At 44.5% G+C, this 24709-nt stretch overlaps 1 protein-coding gene across 2 annotated transcripts in view; it reads right to left on the reverse strand.

The window, feature by feature from the left end:
• The window catches only part of PRKDC (protein kinase, DNA-activated, catalytic subunit), a 712087-nt gene that overhangs the window by 471887 nt on the left and 215491 nt on the right, over nt 1-24709 (reverse strand). For both annotated transcript variants that reach the window (XR_012244521.1, XM_073631567.1), the window contains exons 31-35: nt 24248-24502; nt 9126-9352; nt 8374-8582; nt 7870-8002; nt 5144-5302 (exon numbers count right to left, since the gene is read on the reverse strand). Coding sequence is in view for 1 of the 2 variants with exons in the window: in XM_073631567.1 (XP_073487668.1) it covers nt 5144-5302; nt 7870-8002; nt 8374-8582; nt 9126-9352; nt 24248-24502 (983 nt within the window). In the remaining variant the exon portion in view is untranslated. The remainder of the gene's footprint in view (nt 1-5143; nt 5303-7869; nt 8003-8373; nt 8583-9125; nt 9353-24247; nt 24503-24709) is intronic.

Here is a 24709-nt window from a genome sequence, read left to right on the forward strand (position 1 = left end):
TGGAGATTACCCATCTGTCCTGGAAGTCCTCCTGCCAGAGCTCTGAGAACTGTCGCAGTCTTCCCCCCACTCGAGTGAGCGGGGGCGCCCCCTCATGCAGAGGTCTTAGTGTTTTGCCTAGTAGGCTTCTTTCCCCAGGACTTCTTTTGTCCCTGGGGTTGACTCTTGTCTCTGGACCCCGATGGAGGCGGCCGTCGAGACTGCCTGGAGGCTGAAGCCCCCGGCGCTGGGGAAAGAGTCAGTTTGAAAGAGGGACGCTTACTCTTCTTCTTGACAGGTAAGAGAGTGCTTTTCCCACAAGAGATTCTCTTGATATAGTTATCCAAGTCCTCTCCAAACAACCTTGCACCACGAAATGGAAACCCAGCCAGTAGCTTCTTACATGGTGCTTCGGCTGACCAATTTTTCAACCATAGGATTCTACGTATATGCACCAACTCCAGTGAAAGACGGGAGGTTTGCACGATAGAATCTCTAATGGCGTCAACCACAAAGCATAAGGCCGCTGGAAGGTTAGCAAACCCCTGGGCCTGCTGTTCAGGTAAAACTTTGTTGACCTGCTTAACATGGTCTCTTAAGTATTGACAGACTCCAATCGCTGCTACTGCAGGTTGGGCCACTGATCCTGCTAAGGAGAAAACATCCTTCAATAGGGATTCCATCCTTTTATCTACAGGATCCCTGAGCATCTGAGCATTGTCTACAGGACAAGTCAGGCTATTATTTACGGAGGAAATGGCGGCATCAATAGCCGGTGTTCCCCACATTTTAATAAACTTTTCTTCCATCGGATAAAGTGTTGAAAACTTTCTCGACGGAAAAAAACGTTTGTCTGGGTGATCCCACTCAGAATAAATGAGCTTTTCAAGTAAAGTATGAACAGGAAAAGCATGTGCTGCTTGGAAAGGTTTCAGTGACCCCAAAGCAGAAGAGGATTCTTTAGCAGTTTCAGGTATGGGCAACTTAAATGTGGAGCGGACCAATCCAGCAAGGATCTGCACTAAGACTTTCTCCTCTTGGGAAGTCGCAGAGAGTCCCTCTCCACCTGATTCCTCCGAAGAGGAATCATCCGTCCCATCCCGATCCTCTGAAAGGGATTCATCTCCTTTATCCCAGAGCTCCTCTGTCTGAGGGTCTTGGGGAACAGAGGAAAGCCTAGTGCGTTTTCTTCCACTGAGTGAAGACCTAATCACGGCCATTAATCTTTCCTCTAGACCATTAATGGTTGAGGAAAAAACCTCTTGTGTAATATATACAGGGGCTGAAGTGCCAGAAGCAGGTGTAGCCCCTGACCCCGATGGCTCTTCCTGGCTAGCCGTCCCTGGCCCATCTTTAGGGGGGGAGGATGCTGCCGACAGGGTTCCCTCAGAACCTGAACGAGATCCCCTAGTGTCTCTGGTTCCTGGGGTGCTTGAACCTCTTCTACCCATAGTGCAAAGCAACAAGGTGTGAGGTATACAAATGAACACTGCCCGCTGAGCGATGTAGTCTGGCTAAAAGCCTTGCTACCCAATGCTCAGTCTGGTGTTACTTCAGTAAATGCTGCCTAGGAGAATGCCTGTGTCCCACCTTACATGCGACCGTCAGCTCTGTGTCTCTCAGAAGGCTGTGTGCACCTGTACAGAGTGCCTTTAATAGCCTGCAGCTGGCCTGAGTGGGAGTCTAAGCACCTGTGCTGACGTCCCGCCCCCTCTTCTACCGCCCCCCCCCCCTCGAGTTTTGAAAAAAACGAGTGCTTCCCGCGCTGGCCGACTCTCCTGTCATGCTTCTGGAGAAAGGCTGGGGATGGGGGGGGGGGGGGAGGGAGGGAGGCTGGTAACAAGATCTGCCTGAACGGCTATCTTCAGAGATGGTGGCCATTAGGCCACAGAGCCCGGGTGGTATAACCATTTTCTAGACCCCTGTGGCCCCTCTCTAGCCTGGGGGGGAACATTCAAACATGAGAAATCCCCCCTTCCATCTTACCTTGCAGCCGGCTTGAGACGCTGGGACATAGACAGCGATGAAAAAACACTGAGACAAACAGTCAGCATGTGCAGGTTTGTGCTCTTGGCAGCCCCCGGTGGTCACAATAGGCATAGCATGCATTTACCTTAAAGGAGAAAAGCCACTAGAACTCAAAAATTCTGTGGAATCTCCTCTTACCTTATCCAGCTGCAGGGTGCTGTTTACACAGACCCAATCTTCACCTCTCACGGTGGGCTCCGTTTGAAAAAACCGTCAGAGACTGGGGCCCCCTACGAATAGGGGGATCCAACAGTTCTGGGACCGTAAAGCACCTCGCCAGAAATTAGGAAGTTTAAAGCCATTTTCTGATCTGCGGGGTCCAGCTCTCTAAAAAGAGAAGCATTACGGGTAAAACCTCGTTTCTTCAGACACGAGGCCCGGGTTCCATTCAATTCGGCCATGAAAAGACACTTTGAATGGATCCGGTTCGCCTGGCTTGCCCCAGTATAGGATCTTAGGATATTCCCTTTGGAGCTCAGCACAGGACATCTTTACACGTCCATCACCTAAGACACTGGCGTAAAAACTGAGGTATCCCTGCAAGGGGGAGGGATTATATAGGGGGTTGAACTTCCTGATAGGGTGTGCCAGTGTCCAATCACCAGTGATACCTATATAACCCATCAGTAATTACTGAGGCTCTGTGTCCCGTGATGTTCGAGAAAGAAATAGCTCGAGCTCTGTCAGACTGGATGGAGAGCCTCTGTGAACAGCAATTTTCAAGTTTTGCCACAGATTCTCAATTGGATTTAGGTCTTGATTTGACTGGGCCATTCTAACACATGAATATGCTTTGATCTAAACGATTCCATTGTAGCTCTAGCTGTATGTTTAGGGTCATTGTCATGCCGGAAGTCTTTTGCAGACTCAAACAGTTTTTCCTCTAAGGCTGCCCTGTATTTGGCTCCATCCATCTTCCCATCAACTCTGACCAGCTTCCCTGTCCCTGATGAAGAAAAGCATCCCCACAACATGATGCCACCACCATGTTTCACAGTGGGGATGGTGTGTGCAGTGTTCGTTTTCCACCACACAACGTTTTGCTTTTGGCCCAATTTTGGTCTCATCTGACCAGAGCACCTTCTTCCACATGTTTGCTCTGTCCTCCACATGGCTTCTAGCAAACTGCAAATGGGATTTCTTTTGGCTTTCTTTCAACAATGGCTTTCTTCTTGCCATTCTTCCATAAAGGCCAGATTTGTGGAAAGCACAACTAATAGTTGCCCCGTAGACAGATTCTCCCACCTGGGCTGTGGATCTCTGCAGCTCCTCCAGAGTTACCATGGGCCTTTTGGCTGCTTCTCTGATTAATGCTCTCCTTGCCCAGCCTGTCAGTTTACGTGGACAGCCATGTCTTGGTAGGTTTGCAGTTGTGCCATACTCTATTTTCGGATGATGGATTGAACAGTGCTCTGTTAGATGTTCAAAGCTTGTGATATTTTTTTATAACCTAACCGTGCTTTAAACTTCTCCACAATTTTATCTCTGACCTCTCTAGTGTGTTTCTTGGCCTTCATGAAGCGGTTTATTCACTAAGGTTCTCTAACAAACATCTGAGGGCTTCACAGAACAGCTGTATTTATACAGAGATTACATTACACACAGGTGTGCTCTATTTACAAATTAAGTGACTTCTGAAAGCAATTGGTTCCACTAGATTTTAGTTAGGGGTATCAAAATAGAAGGGGATGAATACAAATGTACGCCACATGTTTCACATATTTATTTGTAAAAGATTTTGAAAACCATTCATCATTTTCCTTCTACTTCAAAATTATGTGCCACTTTGTGCTGGTTATCACATAAAATCCCCCAAAAAATACATTTATGTTTTTGGTTTTAACATGACAAAATGTGGAAAATGTCAAGGGGTATGAATACTTTTTCAAGGCACTGTAGCAGTGTCTCCCTGGGATGACTGGGTTGTAGAGACTATTGTGGAAGTAGTTGTGGCTAATATAGCAGATGTAGACATGATAGGGGCTGATAAGTTTAAAGTAGATGATATAACGGTTAATTTTCCAGCCACTCTAGGGCTGGCCATACATTATACAATTTCCTTGTACAATTTTCCTTTAGATCTACCAAAACCATATAATATCAGGTCATACAAACAAACACTTTTAATTTGTATGCAATCAGACAGGCCCTTGCACTACATAGTTGAAGGTAAATCTAAATGAAATTAAATAAGAAATTTGTATAATGTATAGCAGGCAAGGTTAAGGTAATGGATTTAGCTGTTACAGTTGGTGTCATTATTGATATGCTGTTTAACGTCTCCTGTGTCCCCTGTATCACTACTGTGAGTGGGTCATTTGTCAAACTCTGCGCGACAGGGATGGTTGCCAATACAGAAATTTCCAGAGGTATCAAACCATGCCAGCTGCTCTCGTCCTGTCTCACATTACCGAGAGCAGCGAAGGGTCCTCTAACAAATGTGGGGCCAATCGCCATCTTACTGGGGTGTCCTAAGGGTTCTTGGGTTGGAAACTTTTACAGTTTTTGATGAAATACTTGTTTGGTCTTATACATTGAGTGTTCTGGAGTTTTTCTTTTTTTTTTTTAAATGTCAAAATGCTTTTAATAACTAAACCATGAGGCGGTTTTGTCCTTCTTTCTGATTTGTATGGTTGGGAATCTGATTCCTGGAGGGATTACCCATGAGGGGGGGACTATGATTAAGGCATAATTTCTAAGAAGCCTGTTGGGAATCTGCCAATGTTCAGTGGGTGATTGATCACTGTTTGACCGCTTTTAAATTAGGTGGTCCACAATTGAGGGTAAGAAGCTCAGTGTGCTGTGGTGTAGGTGGAGGACTCTTCTTACCACTATTTTATGATATTATATGCACAACTGAGGTGCCTTCCATGTGTCTAAATACACTTTTGTGTGGACATTTCTGAAAGAATTTGTATATATTCCAAAAAGCTGCTTCTATCAAGTGTTTTTACTGATACCTAAAGCGCAGGTGGATCATTTATATTGGTATGTGATTTACATAATTTTATTTTTCAGTAGTTCTCTTTCAATATGTGTAATCTGTGAGCATTGGTATCGAATGGATTATTCTAAATTTGAACAGTCCAACCTAAAAGGTACAATATTCCATATTTAAAGTCCTTTGCAGAGTTACCTGTCCACTGAAACTAAAAGCCAGTTGTAGAATGCCCTCAGCAAGACGTTTACTGCTGATATCTAGGGATGGAAGGGACTTTCTCTCATCACCAGGAGCGATACCTTTATACACAACCAACAGAAGTTTGGATCCAACAGAAAAGCTGAGCTTTGTAGCCTAGAAAGAATAGTAAAAGGACAATAAACTGTATGTATGAAAACCGTGAAAGTAAGGTGCAACCACCTTGCACATTTAATTTGTTTCTTGAGTTGCAGAAGTTGTTTTTAGAGAGCTGCCAACTGATACAGTGTCCCTGAAATAGGGGAACAGTTTACAAAGCTGGTGTATGCATACAGTATACCACCTGCCTCCAGCCAATTACAAGCAGGGTCTAGAAATAGGAAACTCAGCAATAAAACCTGAACTCCATAGGTAAATCATCATGAAGGACCATATGACCTACAGGGTTTAGGGTACATGTGTCAAACACAAGGCCCGCAGGCCCTATCGCCCTACAGACCATTTTATGTAGCCCTCGCACCTCTTGTGCAGCTGTGGCACTCTTCCTCATCTGTGCCTCCACCTTGTCTCAGCAATCAGCAACAGAGAGGAGGACAAAGCTCCTCCTACAGATCCTGCACCTTTCTGTGCAGCCACAGCACACCCTGTCTCCACCTCCCCTGGTTTTAGCATTCAGCAGACTCAGACTCAAGAGCTTCTAATGAAGTACAGTAGGTGACCACGATATTGTGTCAATCTCGCCGCTGTTATTGACGAGATTGACACCTGCGAGCCGCGTCGCGGGAGCCAGCGCCGAGCTGGCTCGCTCATCAGGAAAGGAAAAATGTGTTTTTTCCTTTCCCAATGAGCGACAAGCATTGCTGACATGTATTTGGTATGAATCATGAGGGGGAAATCCACACCAAATTTTAAATAAAAAACCGGCATGGGTTCCCCTCCAAGAGCATACCAGGCTCTTAGGTCTGGTATGAAATTTAAGGGGAACCCCCCTACGCCGAAAAAAACGGCGTGGGGGTTCCCCCCCGAAAGACCATACCAGACCCTTATCCGAGCACGCAGCCCGGCCGGTCAGGAAAGGGGGTGGGGACAAGCAAGCGCCCCCCCCACCCCAAAGCACCTTTTCCCCATGTTGATGAGGACAAGAGCCTCTTCCTGACAACCCTGGCCGTTGGCTGTCAGGGTTTGCGGGCGGGGGGCTTATCGGAATCAGGGAGCCCTCTTTAATAAGGGGGTCCTCAGATCCCGACCCCCCCCCCCTCTATGTGAATAAGAATGGGGGTACATCATACCCCTACCCATTCACCTGGGGGAAAATAAGTGTCAATAAAAAAAACACACTAGACCGTTTTTTAAAGTAATTTATTAGGCAGCTCTAGGGGTCTCTTCCGACTGCTCTGCTCTCTCTGGCCTCTTCTCTCGCTCTCCAGTTCTTCTGCCGGGCTCCTCCGCTATCTTCTGCTCTTTTGCTAGCGGTGGCCCGGTCTTCTCCATCGTCTTCTTCCCTCTTCTCTTCTTCCGATGTTGACACAACGCTCTTTCCCGCTGTAATGCCGTGTGCCCGGGGCATGATAGGACTGTGACGTCATAAAGGGCGGGGTCACCGGGTGACATCTCCCGGTGACCACGCCCCATGCTTATATAAGTCATTGCACACTGCATTACAGCGGGAGAGAGCGTAGTGTCAACATCAGAAGAAGAGAAGAGGGAAGAAGACGATGCAGAAGACCGGGCCATCGCTGGCAAAAGAGCAGAAAATAGTGGAAGAGCCCGGCAGAAGAAGCAGGGAGCGCGAGAAGAAGCGGAGAGCAGGAGAAGAGGCTGGAGAGCGGGAGAAGAGGCCAGAGGGAGCGGAGGAGTCGTAAGAGACCCCCAAAGTCTGAGAGACCCCCGGAGCTGCCTAATAAATTACTTTAAAAAACTGTCTAGTGTGTTTTTTTATTGACACTTTTTTTCCCCCAAGTGAATGGGTAGGGGTACGATGTACCCCCTACTCATTCACATAGGGTGGGGGGCAGGGATCTGGGGGCCCCCTTATTAAAGGGGCTCCCGGATTCAGATAAGCCCCCCCACCCGCAGACCCCGACAACCAACGGCCAGGGTTGTCGGGAAGAGGCCCTTGTCCTCATCAACATGGGGACAAGGTGCTTTGGGGTGGGGGGGCTGCAGGGTGCCCCCCTTCCCCAAAGCACCCAACCCCCCCATGCTGAGGGCATGCGGCCTGGAACGGTTCGGGGGGGTGCTCGCTCATCCCCACCCCCTTTCATGACCGGCCGGGCTGAAAGCTCGGATAAGGGTCTGGTATGGATTTGGGGGGGACCCCCACATTCCCCTTAGAATCCATACCAGACCTAATGGCCTGGTATGCTCCTGGAGGGGAATTCTTTCTCGCGCTCGCTGCAATAGGAAAATGTGTTTTTCCTATTGCAGCCAGTGTGAGATGTACAGTAACCTGTCACCAAGAACCAGCGCAATGGGAACGCGCTGGAAACACATTCTCGCGGGCAGGTACTGTAGCACTTGTCATGAAACGCATGAGGTAGCCCTTTGGCATCTTGTTTTAAATTCTCAAAAGTAAACTTTTATGTGGCGGCAAATAAAAGAAAATTCAGATGCTTTTCAACATCACAAACATAACAGTCAACAATTACTTTAAAATGGTCTTAACAGCAGTTTGGCTTCTACTGTATGCACATTTGTAAAACATAAAATAATCATCTTCCCACCTGTGCCTGCAAGGTGGAATTCAGTAGCTCCACCTTCTGAAGCTGCTTGCAAGCAGAAAGAGTGGCATCCAATTTGACACGGTCATGTTTGGCATTTGGATCATACAAATCTACAGTGCACAGGTCTTCCATGCTACCCAGAATGACAAAAAATAGCATATTTATAATTTATTATTATTCAAAAATATGCAATTATATGTTTGGCAGGATGGCATACAATGGAGCACTACACAGCAGGTAAAATAATCCCAACACTACAGGAAGAAAACATCTGGGCAATATAAAAAAAAACAACTGCTGTGATTCTAGCAAAGAAGAATAGTAATGCAGATTCAGTCAGCACTAAATAAAAGTTTAGCTGCACCCCATCAAAACATTGGTATCAAACATTAGATAACTTCAGTGCTACCAGCTCCCAACCTTTCCTTTTCCAGCAATATTAAAATATATACTTAAAGAAATAACCATGCGATATTGAGAAAGCAAAGCAAGCCCCAACTGTACCATTGCAGTGTTATTTTTGTTTGCAATGCCATCTCCAGAGGTCTTCTATATGGTGACTTCACCAATGCTTTTAATAAGCGTATGCAAACATCAGGCAAATTCTTCATCACTTGAACGTCTGCCGTGTTGAACCCAATACTACATGGATTGCATACAGTGACTGCAGTTAATTCCCACATGTAATTATTTAGCAGCTCCTCTTCAAGCATCTATAATGCAAGAGAAAAATGTACAATATATTGCTTTTGACTCTGTAATAAACAAATAAGGCAAAATAATAATATATATGTTAATGGCAACAAACTACCACTCTTGAAAGCAGAAAAGCTTCTTTTGTTTACACTTCTGATCTTCGTTGTGCTTATTACAGGCCACTTTTACATGACTTTGGGGCTACATCTTGTCCCATCCCCAAAGCTAAGACTCGTCTACCTACCATCCACCTTTCCAGTGATAGTGCTCCTTAGTGCCAATAACAGTTCTCATTGAAAGGCGTGTCAGCAGATTAGAGGTACTTAGAGGTCTGGGGCTTGGCCCCTAAATCAGGGAAGTCAAGCCCTTAATTACAAAGTGAAACCGGGATCACACAGGTACACAAGAAGTGTTTCAGGATAGCAGAAGTAATAGCAGGTGCCTTGTGCTTGATGTTGGACAATACTTTAAAAGATTGAAAATGGTTTACCAGTTCACTTTAAAATTTAAATTTCTAACCATCTTGGAAGAAATTCTCACATTAAAATCATAATGTTTACCTTCCAGAAGTCCTGATGGCAGTTCTCTAAGATCATGGATACAAACTCCATAATGCGTACTATAATTGTGCACTTGCTGTAGTTGTACTGTTCCAATTCATGTGGGCTGAACAGGTTAGATTTGGAGCCTATTGTAAAGCACGCTTGTGCCGCTTTGATGTCCTCCATGGAAAGGTGGCGGATGAAGAAGTGTAATGCTTTGAAAAAGGAGGACTTCTGTGAAGCATCTGAAAAAATGAAAAAAAAAAGGACATCAAATCACTGGAAAGCTTTGTGGCTAAAGCAAGACATCATGTGGATGCCCGAGTGCTCACCAGTTGCAAATCAGAAAGAATACTTTCTAGGGGAGTGATTTGGAAGCAGGAATACCCTTGTAAAATTACCCTGGACCAATAAAAAAGTTGTAGAATCTCTTTGTGAAATTAAGGTGGCTAGCATCAGTGAAAGAAGAATGAATCAACCCAGGGAGAAAAAAACAAGAATCATGCCCACCAGTAGAGGAAAGCTTAGCCTGAGGGTTGAGGAAACAACTAGGACTTGCCCCAACAAGCAAAAAATCAGAAAGTATTTGAAAATGGACAGAAGGAAACATCTCAAAATAATACAAGGGTGCTAAAAAAAGCCTAAAGGTTTGCTGTGTCTCTGACTACTATCTTCCTTGATGGATTTGAAAGTTATAACGCTATAAAAATGAAGGAACACTATCATCATTTAAAAGTTACAAAGAATATAACACAATAGGTAAAAAGCAAATAAAAGCGCCAAAAAATCAAAATGAACAACAGGTAGCAAAAGAGTAAGACAAACCCCCAAAAAGATTTCAAATACAGTATATCAACAGTAAAAAGGGCAGGTCTGAGCATTAGGCTCCCTACAAAATTATTTAGAATTAGAGACTGGGACAAAAAAGATAAAATGTATTAAATACATTCTTTAGCTGTGCGTATACAAAGGAGCATGGGGGGTGCTCAAGTTCATAATGGGGATAGTATTGACACAGCCCCAAATGTACCAATATGGCTCAACTCATAAAACAGCTGAGCTCTGTTATTTCAAAGCCATTGTTTCTAATTTTTAGGAACTCATTAATGGCTGGCAAAGCACCGCTGGATTGGTGTAAGGCCAATGTGGTGCCCATATTTAAAAAAAAAAAAAAAAGTCTTTACCAAGTAATTACAGACTTGTTAGTTTAACTTGTATAGTTGGGAAGATACTGGCGAGTTTAGTAAAAGACCACATAGATGAGTTTATGCTAGACAAAGATCTTTTGAGCAATAAACATGGATTGACAAAAGGCAGAAGTGGTCAAATAGGATTTCTTTTTTTGAGGAAGTAAGCAAAAACTTAGACAAAAAAGGAGTGGCTGTGGATATAGTATACTTGGATTTGGCAAAAGCGTTTGACACAATACCCCACACACGGCTAACGTGTAAGGTAAAGTTTGTAAATGGATAGAAAACTGTCTAAAAGACCATATTCAGAAATCAGTGATTTATACTTTGAATGGTCTAACCATTGGAACCCTTACTTTTGAATGTATTTATAAATGATATATAGTCTGGGAGTGCCATTTCAGTCTTTGCAGATGACACCAAGCTATGTAGAGGAATAACGTCCTTCCAGTAAGTCTCCTGTCTACAAGCCGACCTCAATGCACTGTTTAATTGGGCAACTATGTGGCAAATGAGGTTTAATGTTGATAACTGTAAAGTAATAAACGGAAATGATAATTATAAACATGCATGCATCATACATACTAGAAGGGGTACAACTGGGGAAATCAGTGTTGGAGAAGGATCTGGGTGTTAGACCATAGCCCTAGAGCAGTATTGGGGGCACTCTAAGTCTGGATGATAAAAGACTTAACCTCCAAGTATGGGAAGGCTTCTTCACAGTAAAAGCTGTGAAAATGTGGAATAGACTCCAAGAGCTGGTTTTGGCACAAAATATAGCCGAATACTTATAGATATTAGCACCACTGTTATTTGATCCAGGGAATATCAAATTACTTCCTGGGGAATCAGGAAGGCCCCCCCCCCCCTCCCGCTGAATTATGCTTTATGGGGGGGGGGGGGGGTTCTGCCATTCTCTGGATCAACTGTGGGTAATGGATTGTGTATATGGAGGTTTTCTATTTGTGAATTAGTGTTTTTTTTCAATTGGTTGAACTAGATGGACTTGTGTCTTATTTCAATCAATGAACCTATGTAACCTAGAACAAATCACTGCATCAGCACCTGATTTGGTCTTCATTAATGAAAGCATTTGTTTTCTAGTATATATTCCTTTGAGAGGATATGTGGTGCGCTGCCCGAAGAGGAAACTACATATACAAGACTTTTATGCTGGCTCACCAAGCTCCCCCTTATTATTGTGGGGTGACTGTGGATTCTTCAGCTAAAGAAGATTGGATCAAGATAACACCCCTGAAGTTGAATGTAAAAAGCAAGTGAGAAAAGGCAGCTCAGGTAATTATATCCTGTGATTAAAGTGTAGGCAGATATAAAAGAACCCAATATAATCCAGCAATATACCTAATAAAATAAGTTATATTGATAACTCCTCTCTGTAGTATTCTATTCCCCTGTATATGAACATTCAGTCTAGAGAAGGAAGGGGAAGCAAGGTAAGCAAACAAGGCTTGAACATTGCATTGATTTGAACAAAAAAGCTTGCAGATTGGAGTGGAGAGTTCAGAGATAATCTCATCACTGTCTGGTTGGGATGTGTGTATTGAAAGTCTAGCTGAACAGAATTATTCATTTTTTAGGAGATAAAATATATGTATTTCAGCTGTGAATTTAATTACTTAGTTTACACTTTTCACATATAGGATTAGGGCCAAAACAACTAATCGATTAATCGACAACTAATCGATTATCAAAATAGTTAACTATTTTGATAATCGATTAATCGGCCAGCCGATTAGTCAGCCTGCATACAGAATGCATTATTTGTTTACATATCAGGAAATACAGTGCAGTACACATACAGCTCAGTACACCATACATGTCAGCAAGTGCCTGAGAACATGTGAAGGTGTGCAGAGCAATGCCTCATGGGACATGTAGTCCTGGGCAGGAAGTGAGTGGTTCTAAAGTCAGAAGTTTTTTACCTTGCTATAGGGCACTGTATATTACACATTACACCTTGCTATTGGGGCACTCTGAAGACAGGAGGAGCCAGAAGTATCGGTGGGGGACCCCAGATAAAGAGAGTCAGGGCTGCTCTGTGCAAAACCATTAACCAAAAAGCTGAGTTAGACTTACCAGCAACTCCTTTTCTGAGAGTCTTCCAGGACAGCCCATGAGACCTAGGGCTCCTCCCCTACCAGGACAGGAAACACGTTAACCCCCACCAGATAAAAGGGCGATCCTCCAGGCCCCATGTCAGTATTCTCGAGAACCGTAGGACTTCCCTGTAAAACATATGCACAATACACATAACTTCAAGGCAAAACGGGGTGGGAATTCGGCTGTCCTGGAAGACTCTCAGAAAAGGAGTTACCAGTAAGTCTAACTCAGCTTTTTTCTTAACATCTTCCAGGACAGCCCATGAGACGATGAGCCAGAACTTACCAGTTTAGGGAGGGACAACTGCCTGAAGGACCTTGCGACCAAACGCCTGCTCCTGAGGAGATAGGAGATCCAGGTGATAATGTTTAATGAAGGTCGAAAAACTGGACCATGTGGCAGCCCTGCAAATTTGTTCCAGTGAGGCTCCAGCCCTCTCAGCCCAAGATGCAGACAAGACTCTTGTTGAGTGCGCAGTGACAAAAGGCAGAGGAACTTCCCTAATTTTGTAAGTTTCAGAAATAGCTTGCTTGATCTTGATCTAGCCAAGGTGGCTTTAGATGCACTCTTTCCCTTGTGTGCTCCTGAAAAGAGGACAAACAAGGCATCTGTTTTTCTAAAGGTCTTAGTGACCTCAAGACAGACGAGAAGAATTCTTCTCATGTCTAAAAAACTAAATTTTCTTTTTTTGTCGCCCTTTGGCGAACTACAAAAGGTTGGCAGTACAATGTCCTGGGAACCGTGGAATGTACTGGTCACTTTAGGCAAAAATTCTGGATCAGTTTTCAAAACAACCCGATCCTCAAAAATTGTGAGGAAAGGCTCCCTCACTGATAGGGCCTGTAACTCACTTACCCTGCGAGCTGAGGTAATTGCCACCAGAAAAAATGTTTTTAAGGTAAGTAACTTAACTGAAACATCCTCTAGGGCAGTGATTCTCAACCTGGGGGTCGGGACCCCCTCGGGGGTCAAATGACAATTTGCCAGGGGTCACCGAATCCTGGGCTGTTCCTGAAGTCTGCGCTGCTCTCCCAGCCTTTTCGCGGGCGCCCAGCTGGGCTGTTCCTGGAGCCCGTGGTGCAACACTCAGCCTCTTCGCAGCCACCCATTCAGTTCACAGTAAAGCTGGGGGGGGCAGAGACTAGAGGTCAGCTGACTGGTGAGGAATGAAGTGGGTGGGGCTGGAGGAGACCCTATCTCCTGATTTCGGCATAGGTGTCACTGCTGCCACAAAGTCGGAGACACAGTGAGTAACACTACCTGTGATTATAGTTGCCATTAAAAGTCCCCACTACAGTTCTCAGATCAGCAGATGACCTTGATCAAGAGCACCTACTTTGGCTGATCAGAACTCCCCCCAGCACTGCCACTCATCCCAACTACCTGCCAGCACTGCCACTCATCCCATTCCCCCCACCAAGGAGTAAGAGAGGGAATAAAAATAGAGAATACATGGAAGGGAGAGGAAAAGAGGGGAAGGAACAAAGAAAAAGGGAGAGAAAGAATAAAAGAAAGAACAAGAAAGACGGCTAGATAGAGGGATGGGGGGGGGGACGATGACAAGAAATTAGAATAAAGAGAGATAAAAGGGAAAGAAAGGAAAACAAAGAGAAAGAGTGGTACATCTTAAAATGTACCATAAGGGGTTTTAACCACTTGAGCCCCGGACCATTATGCTGCCTAAGGACCAGAGGTCTTTTTCCAATTTGGCACTGCGTCGCTTTAACTGCTAATTGCGCGGTCATGCAATGCTGTACCCAAACGAAATTTGCGTCCTTTTCTTCCCACAAATAGAGCTTTCTTTTGATGGTATTTGATCACCTCTGCAGTTTTTATTTTTTGCGCTATAAACGGAAAAAGACCGAAAATTTTGAAAAAAAATGATATTTTCTACTTTTTGTTATAAAAAAAATCCAATAAACTCAATTTTAGTCATACATTTAGGCCAAAATGTATTCGGCCACATGTCTTTGGTAAAAAAAATGTCAATAAGCGTATATTTATTGGTTTGCGCAAAAGTTATAGCGTCTACAAACTAGGGTACATTTTCTGGAATTTACACAGCTTTTAGTTTATGACTGCCTATGTCATTTCTTGAGGTGCTAAAATGGCAGGGCAGTACAAAACCCCCCCAAATGACCCCATTTTGGAAAGTAGACACCCCAAGGAAATTGCTGATAGGCATGTTGAACCCATTGAATATTTATTTTTTTTGTCCCAAGTGATTGAATAATGACAAAAAAAAAAAAAAAAAAAAATATTTACAAAAAGTTGTCACTAAATGATATATTGCTCACACAGGCCATGGGCCTATGTGGAATTGCACCCCAAAATATATTCAGCTACTTCTCCTGAGTACGGGGATACCACATGTGTGGGACTTTTTGGGAGCCTAGCCGCGTATGGGACCCCGAAAACCAATCACCGCCTTCAGGATTTCTAAGGGTGTAACTTTTTGATTTCACTCTTCACTGCCTATCACAGTTTCGGAGGCCATGGAATGCCCAGGTGGCACAACCCCCCCCCAAATGACCCCATTTTGGAAAGTAGACACCCCAAGCTATTTGCTGAGAGGCATATTGAGTCCATGGAATATTTTATATTTTGACACAAGTTGCGGGAAAGTGACACTTTTTTTTTTTTTGCACAAAGTTGTCACTAAATGATATATTGCTCACACAGGCCATGGGCCTATGTGGAATTGCACCCCAAAATACATTTAGCTGCTTCTCCTGAGTACGGGGATACCACATGTGTGAGACTTTTTGGGAGCCTAGCCGCGTACGGGACCCCGAAAACCAATCACCGCCTTCAGCGTTTTTAAGGGCGTGAATTTTTGATTTTACTCTTCACTGCCTAACACCGTTTCGGAGGCCATGGAATGCCCAGGTGGCACAAAACCCCCCCAAATGACCCCATTTTGGAAAGTAGACACCCCAAGCTATTTGCTGAGAGGCATGGTGAGTATTTTGCAGCTCTCATTTGTTTTTGAAAATGAAGAAAGACAAGAAAAAACTTTTTTTTTTTTTCTTTTTTCAAATTTCAAAACTTTGTGACAAAAAGTGAGGTCTGCAAAATACTCACTATACCTCTCAGCAAATAGCTTGGGGTGTCTACTTTCCAAAATGGGGTCATTTGGGGGGGTTTTGTGCCACCTGGGCATTCCATGGCTTCCGAAACTGTGATAGGCAGTGAAGAGTGAAATCAAAAATTCACGCCCTTAGAAAGCCTGAAGGCGGTGCTTGGTTTTCGGGGTCCCGTACGCGGCTAGGCTCCCAAAAAGTCTCACACATGTGGTATCCCCGTACTCAGGAGAAGCAGCAGAATGTATTTTGGGGTGTAATTTCACATATTCCCATGGCATGTTTGAGCAATATATCATTTAGTGACAACTTTGTGCAAAAAAAAAAAAAAAAAAAAAAAAAAAATTTGTCTCTTTCCCGCAACTTGTGTCGCAATATAAAATATTCCATGGACTCGACATGCCTCTCAGCAAATAGCTTGGGGTGTCTACTTTCCAAAATGGGGTCATTTGGGGGGGTTTTGAACTGTCCTGGCATTTTATGCACAACATTTAGAAGCTTATGTCACACATCACCCACTCTTCTAACCACTTGAAGACAAAGCCCTTTCTGACACTTATTTTTTACATGAAAAAGTTTTTTTTTTTTGCAAGAAAATTACTTTGAACCCCCAAACATTATATATTTTTTTAAAGCAAATGCCCTACAGATTAAAATGGTGGGTGTTTCATTTTTTTTTTTCACACAGTATTTGCGCAGCGATTTTTCAAACGCATTTTTTGGGGAAAAAACACACTTTTTTAAATTTTAATGCACTAAAACACACTATATTGCCCAAATGTTTGATGAAATAAAAAAGATGATCTTAGACCGAGTACATGGATACCAAACATGACATGCTTTACAATTGCGCACAAACGTGCAGTGGCAACAAAATAAATACATTTTTAAAAGCCTTTAAAAGCCTTTACAGGTTACCACTTTAGATTTGCAGAGGAGGTCTACTGCAAAAATTACTGCCCTCGATCTGACCTTCGCGGCGATACCTCACATGCATGGTGCAATTGCTGTTTACGTTTGACGACAGACCGCCGCTTGCGTTCGCCTTAGCGCAAGAGCAGGGGGCGACAGGGGTGCTTTTTTTTTTTTTTTTTTTTTTCTTTATTATTTTTTTGCTTTTTTATCTTATTTTTAAACTGTTCCTTTCATTTTTTTTTTTTTAAATCATTTTTATTGTTATCTCGGGGAATGTAAATATCCCCTATGATAGCAATAGGTAGTGACAGGTACTCTTTTTTGAAAAAATTGGGGTCTATTAGACCCTAGATCTCTCCTCTGCCTTCAAAGCATCTGACCACACCAAGATCGGTGTGATAAAATGCTTCCCCAATTTCCCAATGGCGCTATTTACATCCGGCGAAATCATAAAGTCATAAAATGCTCGTAGCTTCCGGTTTCTTAGGCCATAGAGATGTTTGGAGCCACTCTTGTCTCTGATCAGCTCTATGGTCAGCTGGCTGAATCACCGGCTGCATTCTCAGGTTCCCTGTTGAGACAGGAGAGCCAGAGAAAAACACGGAAGACGGTGGGGGGGGGGGGGGGGCATGTAAAGGCAGTCTAGAGGCTAATTAGCCGCTAGGATTGCTTTTACATGAAAGCCGACCGCTGGCTGAAAAGAATGATACCAAGATGATACCTAAACCTGCAGGCATCATTCTGGTATAACCACTCAAAGTTGTGAATGGCGTACCTGAAGACAAAAAAATGGTTAACAATAAAGCACAGTAAACAGTAAAGTATAAATAATTACATACCTGAAAAACAAACATGATAAAACATAATAACAATAACAATAAAACACTGCAGAATAGAATACAGTAAAAAAAGAGCAGAACAATAGAGAGAGAGAATAGAGAGAAAGAACAATAAAACGACAACTATTTTTTTTTATTTTATATATATATATATTTTTTTTTTACACTTTTTTTGTAACTAACTTTTATAACGGTAACCGGTTCCAGGTTCGGGTCTCTCAAAATGCGATGGCATCTTGGGAGACCCTGTGAAAGTGTGCCTAGTCTGTGCAATGCTGTACCCTACGCTAATACTCAACTAGTGAATGGTAGCGTTCAAAACATTCACCAATGCAAAGACCAGGATTGTCAGGACAGGAGGGACAATAATAGCGGGTGTCACGCCTATATTCGCGCTTGCTGCAGACACAACATCTTTTTGGGGGGGTTCGTTGGGTAGGGGTACTCGGGAGGACATAAAGAAAATGCCTCTCATGCAGCCGACTGCATTTGGTTGGGGATGTGAATGAGGGAAGTACGGGCGCTGCAGAAGTGGTGGGTTCCCAATTAGGATTGGCGAATGCAGCAGGAAGGGCACTATGGGCACGACGGGCCTGTGTTTGTCTTTTTGGTGGCAGCGGGACACTACTTGTGCTTGCCACCTCACCAGCTTGAACTGCACTTATGGGACTCGCCACGTCACCAAGTGTTACTGCAGCGCTGGTTTGACTACGACCGGGGTGTACTAGGCCGCTGGTGCTTGCCAGTTCAATAAAAAGCTTCCAAAAAAACTGTTAGCGATCGCAGGGATCAGGTCTGACTCTGCGAACGCTGCAGTTTTGCGTTTAGTGTTTTGTAAGTGTCAGTGATCGATCGATACTGCACTTGGGTGGGCTGGACTGGGCCGGGCGGAGGGGCAAAACGCAGGTGCTAGCAGGTATCTGGGCTGATCCCGCTAACACTGCGTTTTTGGGAACCCTAAACTGCTGGGGACGCTAGTATAGATCTGATCGGATCAGATATTGATCCGTTCAGATACTATACCACTAAAGGAGGCGTATGCTGCGTGCGTGGGTGTTAGTGGTACTGGCGCTAACCTGACGCTGCCTGGGGCCGGTGCTTGCCAGTTCACCAAAATACTACCAAAAAAACTGTTAGCGATCGCAGGGATCAGGCCTGACTCTGCGAACGCTGCAGTTATGCGTTTAGTGCCTTGTAAGTGACAGTGATCGATCGATACTGCACTTGGGTGGGCTGGGCTGGGCCGGGCGGAGTGGCACAACGCAGGTGCTAGCAGGTATCTGGGCTGATCCCGCTAACACTGCGTTTTTGGGAACCCTAAACTGCTGGGGACGCTAGTATAGATCTGATCGGATCAGATATTGATCTGATCAGATACTATACCACTAAGGGAGGTGTACGGTGCGTGCGTGGGTGTTAGCGCTACTGGCGCTAACCTGACGCTGCCTGGTGCTTGCTTGCCAGTTCACCAAAATGCTACCAAAAAAACTGTTAGCGATCGTAGGGATCAGGCCTGACTCTGCGAACGCTGCAGTTATGCGTTTAGTGTTTTGTAAGTGACAGTGATCGATCGATACTGCACTTGGGTGGGCTGGGCGGAGGGGCAAAACGCAGGTGCTAGCGGGTATCTGGGCTGATCCCGCTAACACTGTGTTTTTGGGAACCCTAAACTGCTGGGGACGCCAGTATAGATCTGATCGGATCAGATATTGATCCGATCAGATACTATACCACTAAGGGAGGCGCATGCTGCGTGCGTGGGTGTTAGCGGTACTGGCGCTAATCTGACGCTGCCTGGGGCGACGCATATCACCGCCGGGCGATCAGGGGGCTAAACCTTTATTCGGTAATAAACGGCGGGTGCCCTGACACTATAAAAAATAAACAAACTAACCAGCGTCACCCGTAACAGTTATACGGTGATCAGTGGTGAAAGGGTTAACTAGGGGGCAATCAAGGGGTTAAAACATTTATTAGGTAGTATATGGGGGTCCCTGTCACTATAAAACGCTGACGGCGAACCTAAATATTTACCTCACTAACTAGCGTCACCAGTGACACTAATACAGCGATCAGAAAAATGATCGCTTAGCGACACTGGCGATGGGGGGTGATCAAGGGGTTAAAACTTTATTAGGGGGGGTTAGGGGGGTATCCTAGACCTAAAGGGGGGTAATACTAACTGTCCCAACACTGTAACTGTCACAAACTGACACTATGCAGTAATCAGAAAAAAAAAAAAAAAAAACCTGCTGGTGTCAGTTTGTGACGGGGGGGGGGGTGATTGGGGGGGGATCGGGGGGCGATCGGGGGGGGGATCGGGGTGTTTTGTATGCCTGGCATGTTCTACTGTGTGTGTAGTGTGTTGTGCACTTACATTGATGTCTTCTCCCCTCGGCGCTGGAACGGAATACCGAGCCGAGGGGAGATGACATCATTTCCTTTGCTGCTGTTTAGCATACAGCAGCAAAGGAGTGTTCCCATTGGCCGGCGGCGATCGCGAGGGGGGGGCCACGAACGGATGGCCTCCCCCTCATCTCGGATCGCCGGGGAACAGAACGGGACCGCTTCGGGCACCGGGGGGGGGGTCCGATCGGACCCCCCACCCGCGAGAGGCAAATCACGTACATGTACGTGATTTTGCCTGCCCGTGCCGCCTTGCCGACGTAAATCGGCGTTAGGCGGTCCTTAAGTGGTTAATACTGTACGAGTGGAAGGGACTCCGGGAGCGCTAAATGTCCGGGGGTTAGGGGCGCAAATTACTTGTCTTGCTTTGGGTGCTGACAACCCACGCTACGAAAATAATTTTACTGTTAGGGGTCCCCACAACTTGGGAAATTTTATCAAGGGGTCACGGCACTAGTAAGGTTGAGAACCACTGCTCTAGGGGCTCAAAGGGGAATTCTACCAGAGTTTGAAGCACCAGGGACAGGTCCCAGGTTGGACAACTTCTAACCATTACTGGCCTGGACCTAGAAATTGATTTGAAGAATCTAGCTATAGTGGGATTTTCCAAGAGAGAAAATTGGAGAAAAACACTGATAGCTGTTGCCTGTACCTTTAAGGTACTAACTGAAAGACCTTTGTCGACACCCTCCTGAAAAAATTCTAAAATTGAAGGAACATCAAGCGTCTATCTTTGAATTTCAGATAACCACGAGTTAAATTTCTTCTTAAATTTCCAAACCTTGGAATATATAGCTCTAGTGACTGGTTTTCTGCAATTTACCAGGGTCTTGAATACTTTGTCAGAGAACCCCTGGGTGCTTAATATCTTTTCTTCAGATACCAGGCAGTGAAGTTTAAAAGGTAACCACCTGTGGGTGCGACAATGGACCCTGCGATAATAAGTCTTCTCTCCTCGGAAGACTCAGTGGAGGCTCCGAGACCAGAGTCTGGAGCAGGGAAAACCACGGTCTCTTGGGCCAGAAAGGGGCAATTAGGATAAGATCTGTTTCTTCTAGAAGGAACATCCGGAATAAGCCTGATCGGCGGGAAGGCATATCAGAGGCCAAATAGCCACGGGTTCACTAGAGGATCGATCCCCAATGATCGATCCACTAGGTTTAGAGAAAAGAACTTCTCTGTCCTGCGATTATCCTGATTTGCGAACAAGTCCACTTTGGGACCTCCCCATCTGTCGGTGAGACCTGCATAGACTTCGGGATGAAGGGACCAATTGTCTCGTTCGACCCGGTAGCAGCTGAGATAATCTGCCAGACAATTTTGTGTGCCCTTCAGGTGCAATGCTGTAATTGAGGCTAGATTTCCTTCTGCCCATGATAAAATCTCCTTGGCGATAGGTTGAAGTATCCGACTCCTTGTACCTCCCTGTTTGTTGAGGTACGCCACCGTAGCGATATTGTCGGATAGAATCTGGAGATTGTGACCCCTGATATCTGTCTGAAATGCCTGCAAGGCTCTCTAAACCGCTAGAAGCTCTGATTCGAAAAAGCTCTTGCTTCCACTGAGGACCATTCTCCCTGTACCACTGTGTTGCTGAGGTGGGCTCCCCATTCCCAGGAACTCGCATCCGTTGTGATCCTCTGGGATATAGGAATGGACCATGATAGAACTCTTGTAAGGTGCAGGTTTGTCCTCCACCACCACAGCTTTTTTTTACCCTGGAGGGTAACAAGACCCTTAATTCCAGGGAACATGTGTCTCTGTCCCAGTTCCTTAACAGAAACAGCTGTAAAGGGCATTGATTAAATCTTGCCCATGGCACTGCGGGAAAGCATGAAGTCATAAGACCCACTGCTCAGAGAGACCGACTGATTGGTCTGTAAGGCTGACATTGTTTGCATCATTCTTGAGACCTTCTCCTGCGGAAGAAACACTTTCTGGTCTACTGAGCAAAATTCGTAACCCAGATATGTCACTTTCTGGGCCGGAATTAAGGAAGACTTCTCTTTGTTTATTACCCAGCCTAGAGATTGAAGAAAGTCCTGTACAGTCTGGAGATCTGCTAATAACTTTTGGTATGACTCTGCCACCACTAGGTGGTCGTCAAGGTAAGGGATAATAATTATCGCCTTTAACCTTAGCAGAGCTAGTGCCTCTTCCAACACCTTTGAAAAAATGCATGGGGCTGAAGACAGGCCCAAGGGGAGGGCTTGAAATTGAAAGTGCCAAATCTCTGTTCCCATCTTGACCGCTAGCCTCAAGAATCTTTAGAAGGCTAGATGGATAGGGATGTGCAGATAGGCATCCCTCAAATCCAAAGTGGCTATGAAGCAGTTTGGGTAAAGCAGGTTTTTGATTGCAAACACAGACTCCATACTAAAGTGCTTGTACCTGATCGAATGGTTTAGAGACCAGAGGTTCAGGATAAGCCGATATTTTCCCTGATGGCTTTCTGATGACAAATATATGGGGATAAAATCCCTTGCCCTGATCTGACCGGGGAACTGGGATCAGGACATTTTGATCTAACAAATACCCAATTGGGAGACTAAGGGCCCTCGCTTTTACCCGATCTTGGGGAGGGAAGGTGACCAATAAACGCTTTGGTGGCTGGCAAGAAAATTCCAGCCTGTACCCATTAGTCACTAGGTCCAGGATGAATGGACTTGAGGTGACTGCTGCCAATTGTGGGAGGAAAGCCCTCAACCTTCCTCCCACTGGGAGACACGAGTCACTGTGGCTTGGCGGATTGTTGAGGAGCGTTAAACAAGACGCCCCCTCTACCTCTGGTGTTGTGCCCTGTCCAATGTTTTTTAGGCCTATCGTCCCTTTCTCTAGGACCCTGCTGCCTACTTTGGCCACGAAAAAACTTTCTGGCTGTCGGCTTTTTCTTATTCTCTGGAAAGGCCTTTTTTCTATCGGCCGTACATCCCAGCACCTCTTGTAGACCTGGGCCAAAAAGATGATCGCCTGTTAAGGGAAGACTACATAGGCGCAACTTTGAGGCAGCATCGCCTGACCAGGTTTTAAGCCATAGGCTTCTGCTGGCTGAATTCACTAAGGCTGAAGTCCTAGCTGTCATTTTTACCAACTCTGCAGAAGAATCAGCCAAAAACCTCGCTGCACGAAAGAGGAGAGGGAAAGATTTCAGAATCTGCTTTCTAGAGGTACCTGACAACAAATGTGCTTGTATTTGTGTCAACCATACATCTAAATATCTGGCTACACAAGTGGAGGCCAGAGTTGGTTTAAGAATCCCAATGGCTGAATCCCAGGCTCTGTGAAGAAGGATATCTCCTCTTTTATCCATCAGATCCCTAAGCGTGCCCATATCGTCAAACGCCAGGTCTGAGTTTTTTGAAACCTCTGAAAGAGGTGCGTCTAACTTAGGATTTTTGTTCCATGGCTGCGCTGTGTCCTCTTCAAATGGAAACCTTTTTAGGCTACCAGAAAAGAAAGGTTTTCTCTTTGGATTTTTCCACTCCAGCTTGACAGTATCAAGAAGGGAACTATGCACGGGAAAAACTCTAGACTTTTTCTTATGCAAAGCCTTGTACATAAGGCCATGTTTAGACAATTATTACACATCTTCTATATTAAGTGTCATATAGATAACCTTTAATAAGTCAACTACATCTTCCAATGATAACTTATACCTCGAGCCCCTTGCGGATTCTCTATCCCTGTGCCCTGTATCTGACCCTGATTCTTCCTGGCTTCAGCCTCAGAGTCTTCACTGTCCGCACTCTGCTGTGGAGCGCTGGGATCTGAAGTCCTAATTGGAGACAGACCCTCTGAGGGGACTTAAACTTGTCAATTAGAGTCTTAAATGAGCTTTCTTCTGCTATAGATCTATGTTTTGAGGGTATAAGACTAATTTGTGAAAACAAATGTGTGCCCGTACTGCTTTTAATCATTTTGTATCTTTTCAAAAAAATCCTATTTGATTTAAAAAAAAGTCTTAAATAAACTAAACGTAGACGTAAGCTCATCTCTAACAGAAGTCAGCATTTTCTGACCGGAGACTACTGGGTCATCCCTAACTAGGCTTTCTAAACAGGTGCGGCAAACTGCTTTGATGCCATGAGGAGCTCAATTTGCTTCCGCAAACCGCACATTTCCTTTTTGGTGGATGCGCTTGGGCCTTGTCCTAAGTCTTGGCTTGCAAGAGAATAAATGACCCAATAAATTTTGCGCCACATACACTCCAAAACACCCTGTGCGGGAGGAAAGGAAAATGTGCCCCCTTCACCTAGTCCCTACTGGTTACAAGGGGGAGAACACTCACAGGCTGTGCAAGCAAGTAAAGTACACTTCAGGCTTACCTGTGAGGTGCTGGTGTTAGGGCCTGCTACCGCTACCTGTGCAGGTGCAATACAGTCTTCATTTTTTTTTCTATAAATTATCCAATTAATGGAAACAAAAAATCAGCCAACTAATCGATTATGAAAATAATTGTTAGTTGCGGTCCTAATATAGATTGTAATTGCCTTTTTTTTTTTTTTTTTTTAAAAAGGCCACATGAGAACTGTCACATACCAGACACATACAGAAATAAAAGAAACAAATAAACAGTATTTCCTTACCTAGCAATGTGTGTGACTTCACAACACGCATGCCAATAAACGTATTGTAGCAGTCCAAAGCTGCAAGCAACATGTCCATCCACTTTATTACAGCTGTTAGGGTGAAGACCTCTTTCAGTTCATGGAGTGTGGCAATGTGCAATATTCCACAATTTCTTGCATTCATATTGCCTGCACCTTCAAACCTATTAATCACGAAAATGATGCCATCGTTCTTAATAATCTCATCCAACCAGGCAGATACAGATTTACTTTCTGAAATTCACCAAAAATGTATCATACATATTAACATTCGGTACTACCAAAATGTTACACAGATCTACTAGAGTTTAGCATTGAATACACATAACAGCAAAAAGTGACCTAAAGCAGCTGTAAAGACTATAAATTGCAGCAATATGAAGATAAAAAAAACAAAACAAAAAAAAACAAACGAACAACTGTTTGGGGTGAGGTTTTAGT

The sequence above is a fragment of the Aquarana catesbeiana genome, linkage group LG05 (genome assembly GCF_042186555.1).
Source record: "Aquarana catesbeiana isolate 2022-GZ linkage group LG05, ASM4218655v1, whole genome shotgun sequence".
NCBI lineage: Eukaryota > Metazoa > Chordata > Amphibia > Anura > Ranidae > Aquarana > Aquarana catesbeiana.